This window comes from Adiantum capillus-veneris, chromosome 26 (genome assembly GCF_014529385.1).
Source record: "Adiantum capillus-veneris isolate H3 chromosome 26, ASM1452938v2, whole genome shotgun sequence".
Classification (NCBI taxonomy): Eukaryota; Viridiplantae; Streptophyta; class Polypodiopsida; order Polypodiales; family Pteridaceae; genus Adiantum; species Adiantum capillus-veneris.
The window spans coordinates 48,574,362-48,596,290 of NC_140956.1; the positions used below are offsets into that span (position 1 = coordinate 48,574,362).

A 21,929-nucleotide genomic window follows, 5' to 3' on the forward strand; every position below is an offset into this window, starting at 1 on the left:
CGAGCAAGAACAGACCCAAGCATCTCCGATCCTCGTATTGCATGACTCTGGAGAGTGGTCCGAAGCCCTCTCTGAACAAGCAGTGGAAGCGGCCACATATCTCGTAGTAGACGGGACAGTGGCATGTGTAGTGCAACTTTGTCTTAGGCTCCAGGTCACACAGGAGGCATGTCCTGGCCTCTGCTGTATCTCCTAGTCTCGATTTGCAACTGGTGTGAAGATGTGCTTATCTGGCCAATGGCACATCGTATCCCATGAGACAAGTGGGTGTCCATGTATCTGGGTCTCGTTGCAAAACCATCTTCCGTGAGCTGGAGAAGATGCTCTCTGTAGAAAGCCATCTTCGTGCCCAGCTCTTGTGCTGGCTGTATCCATGTCCTCCTAGTGTCTAGCTGAGTCAGGTCCTGGCGGATGAGCTTGGTGATCTCGGATTGTGTGAGAGTGAGAGAGGGTGCATCCAGTGAGTACTGGAAGGGGGGCAATCTGTCTATGCTGAACCCGTACGCCTGAAACCATGATGTCATCTCCCCATACCAGCATGCTGTATCTCCCTGCATGGCTAACTGTCGAGAGGACTCAAGTGCAAGGCGGGCATATCTGTTTCTGGGAAGTTCCTACATGCGGTGTATGAAGGAGACCGATTTGGTGAGCGCCTCAACCACTAGTGGGGGGGCAGCTAGCTCTGCTCGGATAATGGCACGTGGTACTGAGGCCTTGGCTCTAATGAGCCGTGAGATCATAGAGACCAGTGGCTTCTCCATGTCCCCCCATCCATCAGTGCGACCTGTACTCCCATGATGGTCCCATGAAGGTCCCCAAATCTCAGCTCCATAGAGCAATGCAGAAGCCACCTGGGTGTCGAAGAGCCAGAGCTTTGTCCGAGGCTCTTGAAACTGAGCATGTGAACACATCCTCTCCAATCTACCCAATGCTGCATGGGCTCTGGTCAATCTAGTCTCTGCTGCTCTTCTCAATGAAAATGCTGGTCCACTAAAAACCACTCCAAGGTAGGTGTAAGCATCTGTATACTCCACTGTCTCCTGGCCGTATGTGAATGCGGGCACTGACCTCTTGATCCACTATGGGGTGGTATTAAATACCACGACCTTGGTTTTACCAAGGTTGACAGACAAATCACTTTCATGGGCAAACCTATGCAAAGCATCCAAGTGACGTTGCATCCCCTTTGGAGAGTCGGAGATCAACACAATATCATCAGCATACAACAATAGTGGAATCCATGTTCCTGCAAGTTGTGCACCTCTATCACCATCTCTCTCAATGTAGTCAGAAACCTCATCCACATACATATTAAACAGAGTAGGAGAGAGCGGGCAACCCTGCTTCACCCCAATAGTGGAATGAACCGCTGTAGATAGGCCCTCTGAGGTGCGGACATGCCCCACTACTGACTTGTATAGTGCCATGACCCCCCAAATGAGCTCTGTGGGTACCCCCATCTCCTGTAATCTGCGCATCAATCTAGCTCTGGGTACTGTGTCAAATGCTTTGCGGAAGTCCACAAAACTGCAATAGATCCGTCTCCCATGTGATCTGCCCTCCTCAATGATGGCTCTGAGTGTCAAGATATGGTCAAGAGTAGAAAAACCTCTCCTGAATCCTGCTTGCCCGGCTGCGTGTATCCCCTCCCTCTCTGCCCATCTACTCAGCTGCTACTCAAGAATGGATGCGTACAACCGTGCCAATGTGTGTCCGATCATGATAGTGCGATAATTCCCAGGCTCCATAGGGTCTCCTGACTTGAAGATAGGTACAATAATAGATAGGCTCCAAGTATCAGGCCAGCCCTCACACATGGCACGATTAAACATAACTGCTAGGAGCTCTGCTAGTAGATCTCTGGCATGCATGAAGTGCTCAGCCACTAAGCCATCATGATCATATGCTCTCCCAGTTCTCATCCTGTCAATGGCCTTCCTCACCATCTCAGCAGTGAAAAAAACACATGTGTGGGGGCATGGATCGAGGGGGTCGGGAAGGGGCGGTTGTCTGGGAACTATGTACAGAGATGACGCGTACTGGCCCCAGGCCTCTGTAGAGGTAATGGCGGGAGGGGAGGGGGGGGGGCATGAAAGAGCTGCCATGCCTCACGCGAGTCTTGAGTCAAGAATAGCTGGTATAGATCCTGCTCTAGGCGAGCCAAAAATGCCCTCTTCTTCCGCCGCACTAGGCGTCGGAAGTCAATCTGTGACTGTCTGTGAGTAATGACCCCCAAAAGCACCTCCCTCTGAAGTCTAGCTCTGGTCTCGCAGCGTTCCTCATCATACCAGCTGTTCTGGGGCATGCTCCTAGAATGACGTCTCTGCGCAGGCTGCGTGTGTGGGTATGCCTCTGCTGTTGCATCATGTAACGTCTGTGTTAGTATAGTAGTAAGCTCCTCCAAAGGTCGCCCTGGCTCTCCTGTACACAAGCATCTGTAGATCCCATCTATGTATACAGAGTCCGTTTCCCGCGTGAAGGTGTAGCGAGAAGGAGCTGCTGCCTGTGGCCTGTGTGCTACACTAAACTCGAAAGAGATGGTCAGCGACACAAGAGCATGGTCCACTGCCACACCAACAGGTCTAGGTCCAACCGTGAGGTCCTGGATACTAGGGGTGAGACTCGGCTGTGCCTTGACATAATCCACTGTGCTAGCTCCATGTCTGTGTGGAAAGCATGTAAAACCCCCCGCATCGGGAAATCTCTGTAGGCTATTCAAGATGACCAATCCATGTGTAGTCCCCATTTCTATCAAGTGTCATCCATACTCAGTATGCTCCCCATCCTGTGATAGTCTGGATAGGCCCGTCTCTGTAACATCCAGCTCTCTCAGCATCTCCTCTGAAGTATCATAAAAAATTGTCTGATGATGGGTAGTCCTAGCATTGAAATCCCCTAGAATGATGATATCACCATCTCTACAGAACTCCTAGATGTCATCATCCAAAATAAAAAAGGGGGATTGTCCTCTGGGTGGTGCATACACTGACGTACTCGGGGGAAAGTAGCAAATAGCAATGTAAAGATATCTGCCTGTCTCTGCTCTCAATCTCACCCACATATACCTAGCTTGCTCATCCTTGCGAGCTATATGTATACGAAGGATGAGAGAGAGAGAGAGAGAGAGAGAGAGAGAGAGAGAGAGAGAGAGAGATGAAAGGAAATGTTATATTAATGTCTTCAAAAGGCCAAAATGACCTATGAGACCAAACTATTACAAAATTGTGAATCTGAAACCATGTCTAGGTACAAAAAGACTAGAACAATATTACTACTACTACTAGAATCCATCCTCATTTGCACTCTGGATGTCGAGAGAGTATGGCTCGAATCCTCTGCTGTAGTCTCCGTCGATGCTGTGTAGCCCCTCTTCTGAATCGTGGCCGTCTAGATCTTCGTAGCTCCAGTGCTCGGTCGATAAGAGTGCCGATAGTGGTTGAATGATTGTGGGCCGAGCTCTGCAGTGATTGTTGCTCCTCTGGCTGTCCCATATCTAGTGAAAAGAAATTCTCTGGGACTGTCTCTCTCTAGCTCTCCCCAGTAAAGTGTCTCTATATCTGTGTAACTCAAGTAGATATAGCCCAAGACATCTCTGATCCTCATAACTTATGACCCTAGAGAAAGGACCGAAACCCTCTCTGAATAAGCAGTGGAAACGACCCCGAATGAAACCGGCGCGTAGTGGGGCGGTGGGGTTTGGCTTTCACCGGAATTTTTTTACTTTAGACACACACAGAGAGAACGTGCAAAGGAATCTTGCGACGGGAATTAACACTTAAGCACACACACGGCTCGGAAGCTAGAATGCCCCGAGTAGACGCCGACAACCTGTAGGCCCCAAAATTGGCGCCCCTTTCAGTATTTCTTTATTCTTTGAGAGGGTAAATTACGAAGTAGAGTCCTGGGAATCCTTTACCTGTATCCCTTTAGATACTACCTGATTTGGCCAAATTTGGCAGCATAACAACTCCAAAACTTGCGCGAAACCAATTCCCCTGCCAGAACTCATTTCCACTGGCATATATCCTCTGATTCCTGTCCAAAAACAGTAAATTCAGCACGCTGTATTTACTGGTTTTTGCCCTGTTTTCAGCCCCAAACAGTCCCCTAACTGTCCTTTGCCAGTGGGGCACTATTCCCAATGGTTCTGGCGTCCGTATGGCTGAAAAACAGTCAATTTACAACGCATACACAGCGCTGAAAACGCACCTGTACGGTGAGGTTATGACCCTCACTGGTGCCTGCTTTGGAGTAGCAATTAACTACCCTTGTTCCTGCTCAAGGAGGCTCTTGCCTCAGCACAAAAGCATGAAACCACACAGCTGTACATCAGTCAAATGAAGAGCCCTCTTGTGGGGCATCACATAACTGCACGTAGGGGAGAGAGAGAGAGCAGTGTGTAGTGTGCAGGTCATCACTCCTAGCACCACACTGTACATAGAAAGGAAAGCAAGCACTCCATAGCTCTTAACCTGTGACAGGTTCTCAATGAAGCATTCCCCCCGGCATAAATTGAGCGCCCCCTCTTCTGCCCTTGACCTGTAATGCATCTGTGAACAAATAGATGCAAAAAGGGAAAGATTTCCATGGCTGCCATAACCTGCGTATCGCTGAAAAAGCAGAAAAACAGCCCTGTAAACACGCATTTGATGCCTTCCATTGCTGAAAATGAGCTCCTTAGTCTTAGGTAAAGTCATGGGAAGCTCAAAAATGGAGAGAGATGGCTAAAAATCACAGGTAACAGCCTCCAAAACTGCTACAAAAAGTCAGTTACGAGTTTTGTTCTCCCAAACTTGGTAAATTGACCAAAAAGTGCCACTTTGCACTTATGCATGCAATTTCCCCGCATTGGATGGAGGTAATGACGCGAACACATATCACGGCCCAAAGTAGCAGTTCCCTAAATTTTAGGAAATGATTCCGTTGGGCTCCCACTGGTCATCTGACCATCTATCCTCATTGGGACCGCATCCAAAAGTGCAATGTGGCCCAACTGTTGGATACTTTCTGTTGGTGATCCCACCTTGACTTTATGTCTTTATTGAGTTCACTTCCTAGTATCCACCAACTTGCTAAGTGCAATGGTGGGACCTACATGATCTTGAACTGAGCCTAGACATCCTTTTACTTTACGAGTTCCAGTGCCGACCAACTTCCTGGCTGTGGGTGAAACTACCATTCATATTGGCCATACAATGTCCGACCATTTGCAACTTCAAAAAGAGGGTCTCAAAAATTAAACAAAAATCATTGGAATGAAACCAACAACTAAGGTTAGCAGTTGCCACGTCCTCGTGACATACCCCTCTTGAAATCGCAAACGTCCTCGATTGCATACCATAAATACATGCCACTGATGATCTTGTGTTGTTAGCACGCTTTTATCATCGCATTTATCCGCAAGAAAGACTGTCAAAACATGTGTACAAATGACTTAATGAGACCTTCATACTTTTGTCAAACTGTACACTGCTATTGCATTGAATCATGAGTACATTTGATGTGCTAGCTCTATCATTACCCCTTCTTTGCAGACATTGGGTTGGGGCATACGTAGGCTGTAACTCAAAGGCCTCAAGGTAAAGCTACAATACATTTGGTGACTCTGACAGTTCATGCTCTTCCATCCACTTTGCATCCATAGGTGGATAGTTCTTGAACTTCACCACATAGCATCTTGCAACCTGTCCCTTAACTTTTACGTGTGCAAAAGGCTCTTGCCTATGCAAATGAGCATAATTCCACAATACTGTGACGTACCACCCACGACCAAGTAAGCTCAAATTTCAAGATGATTTACCGATGCGTCAAAGAATCCAAGCAATTGCCTAGGAGAATCGGCAAGCAACGTGTCACCTGGCAGACCCACATCACTCCCGCAGGAGATCTAGTGGCCAATCTACCATCGTGAGACCTCTCCCTATCTCATCTTGGTTCATACTTGCAAACCCTAAAAACGCAGCAGACAATCAACCCTAATTTGACCACTTTTTGGTAGGGCGTACATGCAGAATTTCCTGTCTGGCCTTTGAAGAGGAACCCTCTTCCATAATGCCCTTCCCTTTGTCGGCCATAGTGTAATCCCACGTTCCTGTACTCTGTGTCTTTACCCAAAACAACCGAGGCTCACTCTTTGAGGAAAAAGTGATTGATGTTCCGGCAATGGAACCTTGAAACCGGCCCGTAGTGGGGCGGTGGGCTTTGGCTTTCACCCGAAATTCTTTACTTTAGACACACACAGAGAGAACGTGCAAAGGAATCCCGCGACGGGAATTAACACTTAACCACACACACGGCTCGGAAGCTAGAATGCCCCGAGCAGACGCCGACAACCTGTAGGCCCCAAAATTGGCGCCCCTTTCGGTATTTCTTTATTCTTTGAGAGGGTAAATTACAAAGTAGAGTCTTGGGAATCCTTTACCTGTATCCTTTAGATACTACCTGATTTGGCCAAATTTCGACAGCATAACAACCCCAAAACTTGCGCGAAACCAATTCCCCTGCTAGAACTCACTTCCACTGGCATATACCCTCTGATTCCTGTCCAAAAACAGTAAATTCAGCACGCTGTATTTACTGGTTTTTGCCCTGTTTTCAGCCCCAAACAGTCCCCTAACTGTCCTCTGCCAGTGGGGCACTATTCCCAATGGTTCTGGCGTCCGTATGGCTGAAAAACAGTCAATTTACAGCGCATACACAGCGCTGAAAACGCACCTGTACGGTAAGGTTATGACCCTCACCGGTGCCTGCTTTGGAGTAGCAGTTAGCTACCCCTGTTTCTGCTCAAGGAGGCTCTTGCCTCAACACAAAAGCACGAAACCACACAGCTGTACATCAGTTGTGGGGCATCACATAACTGCACGTAGGGGGGAGAGAGAGCAGTGTGTAGTGTGCAGGTCATCACTCCTAGCACCACACTGTACATAGAAAGGAAAGCAAGCACTCCATAGCTCTTAACCTGTGACAGGTTCTCAATGAAGCATTCCTCCCAGCATAAATCGAGCATCTCCTCTTCTGCCCTTGACCTGTAATGCATCTGTGAACAAATAGATGTAAAAAAGGAAAGATTTCCATGGCTGCCAAAACCTGCGTATCGCTGAAAACGCAGCAAAACAGCCCTGTAAACACGCATCTGATGCCTTCCAATGCTGAAAATGAGCTCCTTAGTCTTAGGTAAAGTCATGGGAAGCTCAAAAATGGAGAGAGATGGTTGAAAATCACAGTTAACAGCCTCAAAAAGTGCTCCAAAAAGTCAGTTACGAGTTCTGTTCTTCCAGACTTGGTAAACTGATCAAAAAGTGCCACTTGGCACTCATGCATGCTATTTCCCCGCATTAGTTGACTTTGCAGCAGAGTAATAAAATGTTTCCCTTGTCATACCGGAGGTAATGACGCGAACACATTTCACGGCCCAAAGTAGCAGTTCCCTAAATTTTAGGAAATGATTCCATTGGGCTCCCACCGGTCATCTGACTATCTATCCTCATTGGGACCGCATCCAAAAGTGCAATGTGGCCCAACTGTTGGATACTTTCTGTTGGTGTTCCTACCTTGACTTTATGCCTTTATTGAGTTCACTTCCTAGTATCCACCAACTTGCTGAGTGCAACGGGGGGACCTACATGATCTTGAACTGAGCCTAGACATCCTTTTAGTTTACGAGTTCCAATGCCGACCAACTTCCAGTTTGCGGGTGAAACTACCATTCACATTGGCCATACAATGTCCGACCATTTGCAACTTCAAAAAGAGGGTCTCAAAAATTAAACAAAAATCATTGGAAAGAAACCAACAACTAAGGTTAGCAGTTGCCACGTCCTCGTGACACCGAATCTCATAGTACACTGTGCAATGTCATATGTAATGTAGCTTTGAGAGAGAGAGAGAGAGAGAGAGAGAGAGAGAGAGAGAGAGGCTCCTTGAAGATGAGAAGAAGGTAGATGTAGAGGGAGATAGTAGTGGTAGTATAGAGTCTTTCTTGGGCTGATGTTAGAGAGAATTTTGAGGAAAGAGGTGATGTCTAAAGGAAGGGAAAAGGGTCTTATAGAAAAGTTGCCTGATGAAGAAGGGTACATGAGTTAGCCTGAGAAGGTGGAGCATATGTTCCAAGTGTCCTTACACCTATCTCTTCTTCGGAAGCTATGCCAGAAGTGTCCCATCTTTTGGAAGCTGTGTGACAAGTATCCTACCACTTCGCACTTTTCAAGGAGCTTTGCTTCCTGCCACTTGTCGTCCATACCCTATTTTCTTTTGTGAAAAACTGGTGACAAATAGAAGTTTCAGTATGGGCAACAAAAGAAAACTCTTTCAGAGTGTAACATAATTCTAGCTTCCAAATATTAAATCTGAAATTTTATGAAGCTATAAAAGAATGCATTCAACCCACATATGCACATATGAGCAATCTTTTATGATCATGCCATCATATTGATTGTAGTCCAAAGTATCTATCCTTTCTATGTAAGAATAACAAGTCACAAGAACCCTTTTGGGTTGTCTAGGTGAAACTGTGCATTATCCATGTTCTAACTTCGCGCGGTCCACTATAACTTGTGTTAGATTTACACCACTCTGCTGCTTCATAGGTCTAGGGCATACATGTACGGCTAGTATGCCACCCATAGTCTAGGTTGTACCTGGTCCGGCCACCTACCTTGTCCAGGCGCCCTCATATAGTTGTTTGGATTTTTATCAGGCCTCGCCCTACCTCCCCTTGGGTATCCACTTCCATTATCTGATCTCAGTTGTGTAGGTCTTTTGCTCTGGTAGTCAGTGGGGGGGACTGATCGCCCCCTCTTCCCCTACATCAGCGTTTTGTGTCTACTCTGTCTCTCTCTCCTCTCCTCTCACGCTCCCGCACACGCACACGCACACGCACACTCTCACATGGTATCAGCAGCTTCAGGCTCTGCCATGTTCCATGGTGCATCTCTACATCAGGTACTCTTCCCAAGCGATCACATCAGCAACATTTTCTGCAAGAATCAGCCAGTGTTTTTACATCTGCCAGAGATCAGCAAAAAGCTAGGCAGGCGACGACATTTGGAGCGTTTTCCTCGCAAGAATCCCCATTTCCACCTGTGTTTTTGCTTTCTCCGTTGGCGATCACCTGTTGGCTGCCAGCGCCTGGACATTTTTGTCGCAGAAAACCAATCCAGATCACTTTCGTTTTTTGCTACCCCTTGCGTTTTTGCGGAACACCTGCGTTTTTGGTGGAAAACCTTGCGTTTCCAGCAGAGGGGGGCAGCGCCAACATCAGCCCACTTAGATCTTGCCCACCGGCTTGGCATCCAATGCCTTGCCAACGAGAATCCTCTTCAGATCTACTGTTTTCAGCCATATACACTTGCTGTTTTCTCTGTTTTCAGCCTATCAGAGGTTGTGCCAGGGATTCACCATCCTCCTCAAACCCCCTGCACCGCTCCGAACCCTATCGGGAGCGAACGAGCACGCTGGAAATTGCTGGACCATGTTTCGGAGGATTGGAGGCAGGAAATATAGGCAAGACGGCGCAGACAGATTGGTCTGGCCTTTCCTCTTCTCAGAGGATCTTCACAGCGTAAAACTGCTCAGTTTGGCTTCCCTATTTCATAGAGGACGATTATGATGCAAATAGCTTGGTCTGACCACACCTCTTCCCAGAGGCCCTTCACAGCGCAGACTGTTGAGTCTGGCTTCCCCCTCATCTTGGATTACCCTACCTATTGACAGGACACCATCCGGTGGTGGTCCGTGCGGTCTATCGGTGACTGCTGCAGCTTACGGTAGCTTCTATAGTGCAGAATGCTTTAGTCTGGCTTTCCTTGTTATGGAGGATGTTTACAGTGTAGATTGCTATATCGGGCCTTCCAGGAGTTTTACTTAGCTTAGCCACCTGGCCACATTGGGTTACAGGTTTATGCATTGACAGGCTTCCGGTCATTCTCATGACGATTCTAGGGCTTCCCCATTTTCTCCAGACGTTTTGACTACAGAGACCACAGATCCTATTGGGCAAGACACTTGCAGGTCTATTGGCACTTCTTTTACGACAAGGAGTTGTTTTTACACTCAGTTCGGAACCTTCACGCAGTATCTTCACCCTGTATCGGTGGAGTACAGCGGTTTGCTACACTGCTCGTGACGGCACTTTACCATGGAGATTTCTTGGCTGTCGTGACACCCTGGACTGTTGCTACACTCGTGGAGTTCGTCGGAGTATTGTCCTTCAGTGGACATTGCAGCATACATCTTCATCATTTGCCTCACTTCTTTGGCTTCACGTGGTTTGTTCAACATTAGGTGCTGAGAGGGGGTGTTAGATTTACACCACTGCTGCTTCACAGGTCTAGGGCATACATGTACGGCTAGTATGTCTCCGGGCTGGCCACCCATAGTCTAGGTTGTACCTGGTCCAACCGCGCGAGTTTGGGGCCGGCCGCCCACCTTGTCTGGGAGCCCTCATATATTTCCATATATCATTTTTCTGTTGGGTCGTGGGGATTTATATCAGGCCTGCCCTACCTCCCCTTGGGTACCTATTTATGGGGCCAGGGGGTACCCACTTCCATCATCTGATGTCAATTGTATAGGTCTTTTGCTCTGGTAGTCAATGGGGGGCTGATCGCCCCCTCTTCCCCTACATCAGCGTTTTTTGTCTCTCTCTCTCTCTCTCTCTCTCTCTCTCTCTCTCTCTCTCTCTCTCTCTCTCTCTCTCTCTCTCTCTCATGCTTCCGCACACGCGCACTCTCACAAGTTGTGACCTTTCATTGATGGTCATTCTAAAACGCACTTTTCCAATTATCCTAGTTTAAGAAAGGAATTTTTTTTTGTAGATAAAAGCATATGACCTTCCAGAAAAAAGGATACAAGCTCTTCTTTCTTAATGAGTTGTGAGAGCCTGCTAACTCTTTTTTCAGCTATCCTTACCTTGGAAATCTTTGGATGTCACTATAAAATTTCACGTCACAAGGCCATTTCTTGTAGCTCGATCCTTATGGAAAGGGATTTGTTTTGGCTTTGTGATGTACTCATTGTCGTCGACTCCTGTAGGGTTTTTCCATGGTGGTCTCCTCCAGTGCCGTTCCCTCAAAAGGTTTCAATAAACTTATGTTGGATGCATTAGGTGTTTTTCAATGTCTACACTTCATTGATTTTCTTGATCACTTTGAAAGGTCCAAAGTACCGTCTAAACAGCTTTGGAAAGGATTTTTACTTCGTAGAAACCTTGCTCCAACTTGCTTTTGTCAACTTTATTGAAACACATTGACCTTTTTCAAAAGCCAATTGCATCAGTCGCTTGCCTGTTTGCTTCTTTGTCACTCTTGAGCTGCTTTGATAGTGGCTCTTACTTGATACATTCTTGTCTTTAAATCTGAAGCCTCGTCTTTTGTGCGGGTGATGGGAGTAGGTATCACTCTACCCTTCATTTATCCTATTTGGTGCTTTTCTTGTACAAGAATGCACGGTGTTGTAGTAGGCACTTTTTGCCATTGTCACTTGTGTTCACTAAGATAAGTCTTCAATATGTCACGAAGGGTGTGATTCAAGATTTCAGCGTGAGGATGAAAAGAATTGGAAAAAAATTCCTAGGCAAGTATCAGCAAAATGATATGACATTAGATGATTTGGAATCAAGGGAGATCCATTTAAAATGACACAACCGTCTTGTACATGACACAACCGTCATGTACATGATTGCAAAAGGATTCATGAAAGGCGATATTATTGTTAGATGACAGAGGACACAGCTTGTACTGAAGGAAGTGAATCTTCTCAGTTATAACACACGTTCTCAAGGAGTGCAAAATTGGTAAAATATTCCAAGTCAACTAGACAGGCCCCATAGAGTTCAAACAATTGACTTGGAGAAATTCAACCATTGGAGAGCTTTTTGGATCTGTTAAGCAAATCATAGGGAAACCTTAGCAATTTTTTTTCTTTTTTTTCATAATCAGATCTTAGAGAGCTTGTGTCAATTCTGTAGCACCCAGTCACTATGACATAATGTACTTGGTCATTTCTTATGAGGTTATGACATTTTGTAGGACGGTTGGGCATAAAGTAGCCAGTCTGGTTGCCTTGGCTTTGAATTTGGAAGAGGACTTTTTTAAAAAGCCTGGAATGATGGACTATCCAATAGCTGTTTTACGCCTTCTTCATTATTCAGGTCCTCTTACCTGAAGTGAAAGTACTTTGATGCTTTTCCCAATTATTTTGTTAATCTGTACCTGATGTTGAGGTTGTATGTGTTTGTATTTCATTTGTTATTTAGGGGAAATGTCAATTCCAGATGATGGAATATTCGGTGCGGGGGCCCACTCAGACTGGGGTCTACTGACACTTCTTGCTTGCGACGGCACTCCTGGTTTACAGGTGAATGCAACACTACTGCCATAGCTTAATAAGCATTTTAGTGGGTTTCTCGATGTTTATGTTGTTGGTGACACAGATTTGTAAAGATAAACATGCAGAACCACGCACTTGGGAGAATGTACAGCCTATTGAAGGGTAATCTCTGCCAAAAAGAAAATTTACTGTACTATCTTTTTTCCAAAATCAAGAGCTGCTAATTCTAAATTCTACCTCACCAATTTTGCTAAAATATTCTCTATTTTTATGCCAGAGCTTTTGTTGTTAATCTGGGTGACATGTTGGAACGTTGGAGCAATAATATTTTCCAGTAAGAGTCCAGAAGACTCCAACAAAGTTGTCAACAAAAGTTGAAATTTGTGCATAAACACTGAGTGACTACGTAGTGAGAGATGTTTCGAGCACTATTCCATACATCTCATTATAGATTCTTATCCTCACTCATGTAGAGAACATAAACCAACAACAACCAAAAGGTGCTGACCGCCCCCCCCCCCCTCCCCCCCCCCGCCCCTTGCTGTTGTGTTTGTGTCCCTCCGCTCCTGTTTGTCCCCTACAAAGATGCATGCACATAGCCATTTCTTATACATTTCTAGATAAGTAAAAACAGGAGTAGGGTGACATTTCTTTTCTTTTGTTTTGCAGGTCTACATTACATAGAGTAATGACATCCGGCAAAGAGCGTTACTCGGTAATTTTCCTATTCACTTTTCTTATAGTAGTGATGGTAGGGATGGATATGAGTTTGTGCGTGCGCTGTTTCCGTTTTCATTATTGGAATCAGTTTGTTTTCGGAGGCTAAAACACACACAATTAGCCATTATTCCTGTCTCCAGCATTTAATATATCTTTCCTGCCACTGGTCTTATCTATGGGATCTGTGGATCAGAATCTTCACTTCTTGTACTTCATGTGGATGATGGCACATGCAAGCTGTATATGATTCAACTTGCATTTGTTGCCCCTGTCGGGTGGATGAGAGGGAACAATGTTGTTTATACCTTTGCAATTATGATCTTATGGTTTCGTGTGCGATATGTGATCTCATTTGTCGTGTGGGATTATTGCACACAGGTTTTGTGCAGTTTACTGGCTGTTGAAGTGTCTGGGTTCACTCACATATGAGGGGGTGTGTTGCCTCTTTGTTGATAGTCCGACCAGAGCTATAGCTCCTCTGGGTCTGCTGAGGATGACCCCTATGAAGATTTTGTTGACCTGCCTCTACGTTGATACTTTAACTAGAGCACGCACGGGCACACTTTTTTTTGTAAATCTTGATTGTATTTACAAGTGGGAAACCTCAATATGAGGAAAATGCACATCAAAGAAGAGGTACAAAAGACGAAGCATCATAAGGCTTCGAAATCTAGAAACAATCAAAGTAAATCCTATAAGCTTCAAGAGAGATGTCTCGCACATCATGAGCAAAGTGAAGTGCTTGTCCAAGCGAAGTAAGGGAAAAGGGTCAATTTCCATGGCATGAAACATCTGAGAGTTACATTGGTGCCATATGGTCCACATAACCCAAAGTCTGACCCAATTGAAGAAGACCTCAAACGGAGACTGTGGCGGCTGGAGGATTCCAAAAATCCAAAACCGTCTTAATTTGCTGCCACAAATGTTGATAATGAGGTCCCGGCTGATAGCAAAGGGCGGTAGTAGAAAAGGAGAGGACCTGCCCTGTGCCATCCACTACTTGATCAACCTGGGATACCCCTTTTCGCGAAAGAAAGTATGCTTGCCGAGGAGAGCGCTGAATTAAAGTGAGGGAGAACACTTTACTCTAGTCAATGCTCTCCAATCAGAGGGAATTACCTTGCGGGGATTGTCGACTATGCTAGGACAAATGCGAGGTGACAACCTTCCAATCAGCAACCAGGGACGAAACGAAAGGACATCACGGAATATGGCCATCAAGTTGCCCAAAGATAACTTCCCAATACGAGGGGCACCGGTGACCAAACGAAGGCGTGACAATATCTCCGCATAAATGTGAAACCATGAACGTCCAGGGCTATTGCTGTTCCACCAATATAGGCAAGAGCATGGCGTTCCTAGCTAGAACATGGTGATGTAGATAGAAAAATTTTAATCCCTCCCAATCTCTTGGGTGTGAATAACTTATCCATGGATAAAAACCGCATCCCTTTCTTGTGGGAGGCTGTGCACCAAAAATGCTCCAATATGCAAGACACAAGAGACTCCAGGCACTGCTGAGACCAGGATAGAAGCGGCAAATAGAGTTGAACATAAGTCATCATAATTAATTGGACAATCCTAAGCCGCACATGCAATGGCCAGGTTGACAATTTCCAATAGTTTAGCTTTAATTGCAATCTTTGGAGTACCTAGTCTAGTTTCTGTGCCAGAGACACATTCTATCCACCGATCGGATATCCCAGATGACGCACTATGACTTGAGGAGGAACAATCTCCCCAAGAAGCTTGTGCCAATCAAACTCATTTAGAGGCAGTAACTTGGATTTACGAAAGTTTACCTGTAGTCTAGCTGCTAAACCTAAGAGATGCAGAACATGCATAATCTGCTAAACATCCTCCTTATGGTTCCTGGGCATGAATAGAGAGTCATCAACATAGGCTTGTGTCACAAATTGTTGAGTGCATCGCTTTTTCCCTAGCATCAATCAGCGTGCGATTGTCATTGTAGGGAAGCTGCTTAAAGGATACATTCTTATTGGTGTTGACCAGAGGAACATAATTACGGGATGAAGGAGGCGTACGAATTTTTACTGTCTTTTTAGGAATCGCCCACGAGCCAACATCAATCGACGCAACATTTTTCCCTTTCCCTGCATTTACATTCCCAACATCCACAGACGGTGGATTTTTGTTTTTCCCTTTGTCTGCATTAGAAGCCACCTTCATTGCAGGGATTCCATTTGATTTAGCTTCACCAACAGATTTGCCCATAGGGGCAGGGGCAGAGGAAGGAACAGCCGAAAGAGGGGGCTGCAAAACTGGTTCAGGACATTCAGATTGCATGTGACTGAATTTACCGCATCGAAAATAGGATTTAGCAAATTTGCCCCATTTAAGTTTAAAAGGGCGCTTGCCCACCCAAGGATCCCCTGAATTGACCATAATTCCATCCGGGGTTTGCTTATCCGTATCCCACAAAATGCAAAACCTGTTAGTGTTCGCGTCCAATTTCGGCGGGCAAATGACCTTGCCAAGTTGAGTAGCCAACAATGGAAGAAAATGCCTCCACGTGCGGGGAAAATCAACAATTTCCACCCACACAGGACATTTGTGACGAATAAGATTTCGATAGTCCTTCGTAAGTGCCCAAGGCAGAACATGAGTCATCTGCGTGCCAAAAAAGAGAGGAGACATCTCCAGCAAGAGGTTTCTAGCCTCAGTATCTGCCAATAATACCTCATAGAAACCCCGAGCACCAAAATAAACGCCTCGGACAGCCTGACGTTTGAGTAGGAAATCAACCCACTGTCCGACATCCTGTGCAACAGGCATTTTGCCAGGGAAAAACAAAATGACTGCATTCATGGCATATTGCGCTACCGGATCCATCAGGTCCTGTACTGGAATTCGCACCTCAAGGACAAGTGCTTGACCATTCCAAGCTTTTCGGGCCTCTTCGAAGTCTTCATACAGACAAGTTTTGATTTTAGAAGCACTCTCCGAAACACTTTCCATGGCTCTACGATGCTTGAAGACGCACGGGAACTTTGACTGCATTAACCGGACCACGACCGAGAACTAAAGCAAATACTGATTTTCCCTTTTTTTTGGTAATTTGACACTTTATCTATTTACAAAGACCGCAGAGATATGTACATCTGCCACAGAACTCATACATTTGCTAAAAACTTTACCTGTAATACTGTAATTTAAACTTTGCCTGTAACACTGTAATTTGTGCATAATTGTAAACTGCCTAACACTGATGCTGCAAACAGTCGACCAAATTCTGTTCACTTGCAGGGTTGTAATGGTGCAGCCTTGTAACTTGCACTGCCGCTGATTGAACAGAAGACCTCACAAGCTGTACAGTATTTGTGCAGGACACTGACTGTCGAGGCAGGGCCTGAACACACAGTTCGTGCAGAATTGAGGCCAGGGACACTCAGCGCAGGAGCAGAACTGCGCGCAGCAGGTCACACACGCGCTCGCGTGCGCACACACACAGCTGCTAACGCAGGCGCAATGAGCTGGAGCAGCGCGCAGGCAGGCTCGCGACAGAGAGCAGAGTTTTGCCTCGCGTCAAATTTTCTTTGCGCGCGCGCGCACACACACACACACAGAAGAAGAAGAAGAAGCAGAAGAAGAAGAGTAGTATTTTAACGTCATAGGAAACTATCCCAAGAGACCTTAAAGATCTATCCGAAGAAAGAGAGAGAGAGAGAGAGAGAGAGAGAGAGAGAGAGAGAGAGAGAGAGAGAGATCATCTTCGCTTCCTTCATCAATCATATGTGATTGATAATTGATGGTGTACTATTGAGGATGATGAATGACCAATTCCGAGCATCAACATTTCTCCATGGCTTTGCTCCCACTGGATCCTTTGGCTTCTTGAAGTTGCTATTGACAAAGCCTCTAAGCTTCCCAATCCTCGGCACTCTTTGTTCCTTCATCTGCAACCTCTTTGTCTACTCCTCCATTTTGGAAATGTCACCTCCGTCCATACTTGACAAGAACTTGGGCATATGAATCAGGAGGACCGGTCGAAATGAAGAGCGTTCTCCAAATCAGCCACAAACATCACCTAAGCAGTTCCAAGAGGTTGAAAAACAACAGCAACCAGCCGTATGCTCCTTTTGGTCGCAAAAAACCAGCACCAAAAGCTTACATAGATGACCAATCCGACTCAAAAGGATGCTGCGGTTCCAAAGGTGCAGCGGAAAAGGTGAATCAGATGAAGATCAAGTTTGCAAATGCGAGCACACGCCCTCTCGATCACGGGCAGCCAAGGAATCTCAGATCCTCCAGGATGGAACTCCTCCGAATCAGCCTCCAAATGTGGACAGCCCGTCCGCATGTGGCGTGGGGCAAGTACAGGCTGTAGTAGACAAGCGCTGAGAGAAAAGAGTAGAATTGCTAAGTTACCTCATGCTCAAAGACGCTGCGCTCGCTGTTGCCTACGCGCCCCCCCCCCCCCCCCCCCCCCCCCCCTTTCGCCTGCTGCCTTCGCGCGCCCCCCCCTTCGCTGCTGCCTTCGCGCCCCCTCCCCTGCTGCGCGTTTCAGCCAGCGCGCGCCCGCCACTGCCCCCCCGCCACTGCCACTGCCCCCGCTGCCTGCCACAGCCCCCGCTGCCCCGCCATTGCCCCCGCCCGCTGCCTTCTCCCGCTGCTGATTTTCCAGCGCCCCCCCCCCCCCCCCCCGGCCGCTCAATTCGATTGCAGCCTTTCTCCCCCCGAAGATGTTCTTTCGATTGGCTCAGACAGTGCTGGACTTCTAGGCAGTGCTCATCAGGGTCTGTTGCTGAGGAACTTCTCTTTCCAACTCTTTGTCGTTTCTTCTCCGCCACAGCAGCAGACACAGATGGAGGCTCCAGCTCCGCCACAGAGGGACTCATCCGAAGCCCCCTTGCTCGACCCCGCTGAGCCCACCATTCGACTTGCTCTTTCATCGACAGAGCAAGCGAGCCTAGCCGCAGAAGTAGAGCGCTTGCAGGCGACTTCTGTCATCTGCAAGATTCTTGGCACTTGACCCAGCAGAGGAGAGCTGCGTGACCTTCTCCAAGCCCGCCATCTCGCAGAGGTGGGCAAGATCTTGGATGTACAGATACTCGGACGAGGCTACTATCAGATCGAGTTTGAGACCTCGGAGATGGCGTCCAAGGTCATCGCCATGAGTCCATTGACCATCCGAGCAGCTCGATATCACTTTCGACAGTGGAGACATGGTTTTGACCCTGCTTCGGATGTTCTGGTAGAGGAGGCAGACATCCCCATCTCCGTCTGCTTTCCTGGTTTGCGGAGGGAGTACCTACCACTTTTGTCCAGGATAGGCTCTGTCCTGGAGACACCTCGCACGCCAGCCTCAGTAGCTGCCAAGGCGACTGACATTCCCTCAGTTCGCGTTCTGGTTAGGGGTTAGGGACACTCACACGCTTCCGAAGGTCATTCTTCTGCCTTGGGTGAGTGGGGGTTGGTTTAGACAGAGCGTGGAGTATTCGGGCCTCCCGAACCAGTGCTTCATTTGTCGACAGATGGGTCATCTTGCAAAGGCCTGTCCAAGGAGGAGGCCTCGACCTACACCACAGACTCAGCCCCAGCCTGCAAGGGCTGGCAAGCAGCCCCAGACAGAGACACATCGCACACATGTAGAGCCACCCTATGAGCCTGGGGCTCCAGCGGAGGAGGGATGGCAGCAGGTCTGTGGTCGACGACGGCAGGGGCCACAGCGACAGCCTGGCACTTAGAGTGGTCCTCAGGCGCCTGCCCAGCAGCAGTGGGTTGCCACGGGGAACCGTTTCGGTCCTCTTGAGCAGGATGAGGTCCCTGCTCCAGCCTCCACCTCAGCTTCACCCTCGACAGCCCCTCCCCCCCCCAGAGTTCCCCCCTTCCTCATCATCCTCCCCCCCCCCTCCTGCTCTCGCCGCCTCTTCCCTCCGCCCCTCTACCCCTGCCGCTCCCCCCTGCCCTTCTTCTCCACCTCTTCCCCCTTGCTCCTACTCCCCCCCCTCCCGCTCCAGTTCTTGAGTCAACCCAGGGGGCAGGGCCATCTCCGGCTGCTAGGAGATCTCTTGGCAGCGCCTTTGCCACGAGTCGCTTGGCGAGAGAGGGACAGCCTTTCTTGCGACCCCCTCTACAGGTACAGACGTCTCCTTTTGCAGCTATCCCTCGTGGTTTGACGAGCATTGACTTGCGGCGCCGATGGGACTTCTTCGACTACGACTTCACTCGTTTTCTCGGCGACCCATCAACAGACCATGAGGCAGCCTGCTTCAGGGTCCATGTTGTGTTCCTTGCAGCTAGGGGGATAGAGGCCTTGGATTGAGCGGTTGGCTTCTCGTTCCCCCTCTACGGCAGGGACCAGACTGAGTGGACTCTTGACTCAGTGTTGGGGTGGTTACACACACAGGTCCTAGAGTTCTCTCACCACGTGGGAGAACTAGGAGTTACAGACATGCTGCAGACTTTGTGGCCACTGGCCAAGTTTGCGGTGACCCCCAAGATACAGCAGGATGTAGACACATTGTGGTCTACTTCTTTGCCAATACGCAGTGCTTGCCATGCTATGTACACATTCATGAGGACTCCTGGACAGAGGAGGTTGCTTTACGGACGGCTCGCTCTACTTGGGCTTGGGCCAGGCACTCGTTGCAGTCACGCCTATCTAGAGGACTCTTGGATGCGGATTACTCCCCATCCAAGCAAGCCTTGAAGATAGCACGTTTAGCTGCTGCGGCAACATCTGTTCTCTCTCGCTCCCCATGAGGATCGTCTCATGGAATGTGCAGGGACTTGGTGGGCCCCAGTTTCACCGTCAGCGGGGCCGACTGCGTCAGGAGCTTCAGCGCTGCCTTGTGGGAGGAGAGATTGATCTCCTTATGCTTCAGGAGCACCATCTGTGTGAGAGCCGCATTAGATGTTGTGGTCAGCTCTTGCATGGACGATATGATACTTTTTGGTCAGCTGCTTTTGGACCTGGAGGCATCCAGGGTGGGGTATGTATGACTATTGCGGATTCTTTGCAGCAGGCCATTGTGGACAGAGGGATTATTGTGCCAGGTAGGGCTCAGTGGATTACTATGCAGGTTCAGGGTTGTCTTGTGGGCTTCCTGAACATCTATGCGCCCAATGTGGCGAGTGCTCGAGCAGAGTTTTGGTCACAGATAGTTGAGTCTCTACCGTAGGTAGAACACTAGTGCATAGGGGGGGACTTCAACATGTTGGAGGACCTTTCTGAGAGGATTGGTGGTAGCCATGCTACTGTGCATGGAGTTGAGCTGGCAGCTTGGGAGAGGTTTTGTATGACTCTAAGGGTCTCGGATGTATGGCAGCACTCTAGTTTTGTGCGGCCCCCAGACAGCCTTGCCTTCTCTCGTTCGGACCACAGAGTGGGAGGAGTGAATCTATCACGGATAGATCGCTTCTACACTAGTGACCACTTCAGTGACTTGGGAGGGACAATTGGCATTCTGGTAGGGACTTCCTTCTCGGACCATGCACCAATGATCCTCACAGTGGCAGACAGGCAGAGGAGAGGGAGCACGTTGCTTCGCATCCCAGAGAGGGTCTTGCTGGACTCTGCACTCAGAGAGCGAGTAGAGGCTCTCTGGACAGAGAGCTTGGACAGGCAGGATTCTCCTGCTGACAGAGTGGCCTCAGGACTAGCTCAGATTAGTCGTTTCTTTCTCCAGGAGTCTTTGGCTCGCCGGGCTGCAGCGAGAGAGGAGCAGCGTCTCAGACAGGGCATTGCTTCGTTGCAGAGGATGCAGGAGCAGCATCCAGACAATCCTTGGTTGGAGGAGCAGCTTCAACAAGCTCGCCAGGAGCTTGTTAACACAGAGGAGCGGCGACATGAGTTTGCTTTCTATCGACAGGCATCTCAGTGGACACAGGTGGGCGACAGAGTGGCTTGTGCATACCGGTCTCTCGGCCGCATGTGCAGCTTGTGACCATCTTGTGGAGGGTCAACGCCATCGTCTTTGGGACTGTCCTTTCGCACAACAGGTGTGGCTTAGAGTTCTTCGGCTGATGCCTGCTCTTTCCACGGCTTGACAGTACACTTGGGGAGCATCGGCTTGGTCCACCCTCACTGGCCCGGCGCTTCAGTTTGAGCTATCTTCCACCAGCAGGATGATAGTGATGCAGGAGTGGCAACCTACACTCCAGCCTACCACAGAGCTTACTCCACAGGAGTGGTGCAGTGAGAGAGAGGAGTGTTGGGAGCTCATCAGTGGCCTGACACTCTGGTTCATCTGGCGGGCCCGTTGCTTCCGCATCTTTGAGGCTCACCCTGTGCCACCAGCAGAGACTGTTCGCGATCTTTGGCTAGAGCTGATCCGCACTCTCAGAGGACAGCTCGAGAGACTTCAGGGCAGCTCCGACCGCATGCGGGAGCGCAGAGAGGCTTTCCTTCGACTATGGCGTCCTGGGCCTTTCTACACCATGGTCCAGGGTGTACTCCGATGGCACTACCGACCACCTGTGTGGCTTTTCCCTCCCCCCATTTCTTGATTTAGCCCCATTGTACATATGCTGCCTCCCCCCATTTCTTGATTTAGCCCCATTGTACATATGCTGGTTTTTCATTGGGAGAGTCTCCCCATCATGGTTGTTGTAGCCCTCTCTTGAAGAGGTGGTTGTAGCCCTATGGGCAGTTTCATTAACTAATAGAAGGATCTTTTTCTCGGAAAAAAAACAAAGGAGTAGAATTGCACGGAGATAGAGAGACAATGCTGCACAAATAAAAACGATAGAGAGAAGTAGAGCTTTCCACAAATGAGAGAGAGAGAGAGAGAGAGAGAGAGAGGTATGCGATTTCAAAAAGGCTGGCTGTATGCACTGTGCGTACTAGAGGGTAGGGGTTTCTCCTATATAGGGACAGCCTCTATGCCCGACTCACAAAAATATTAAAAACACCCCCA

General features: G+C 48.2%; 1 protein-coding gene across 3 annotated transcripts in view; it reads left to right on the forward strand.

Moving 5' to 3' along the window:
- Window positions 1-21,929, forward strand: part of LOC147423397 (azadirone synthase LFS-like) — a 57,853-nt gene that overhangs the window by 23,784 nt on the left and 12,140 nt on the right. For all 3 annotated transcript variants that reach the window (XM_086501076.1, XM_086501074.1, XM_086501075.1), the window contains 5 exons: window positions 12,027-12,148; window positions 12,254-12,354; window positions 12,431-12,489; window positions 12,605-12,661; window positions 12,997-13,042. In XM_086501076.1, the coding sequence (XP_086357202.1) occupies window positions 12,027-12,148; window positions 12,254-12,354; window positions 12,431-12,489; window positions 12,605-12,661; window positions 12,997-13,042 (385 nt within the window). The remainder of the gene's footprint in view (window positions 1-12,026; window positions 12,149-12,253; window positions 12,355-12,430; window positions 12,490-12,604; window positions 12,662-12,996; window positions 13,043-21,929) is intronic.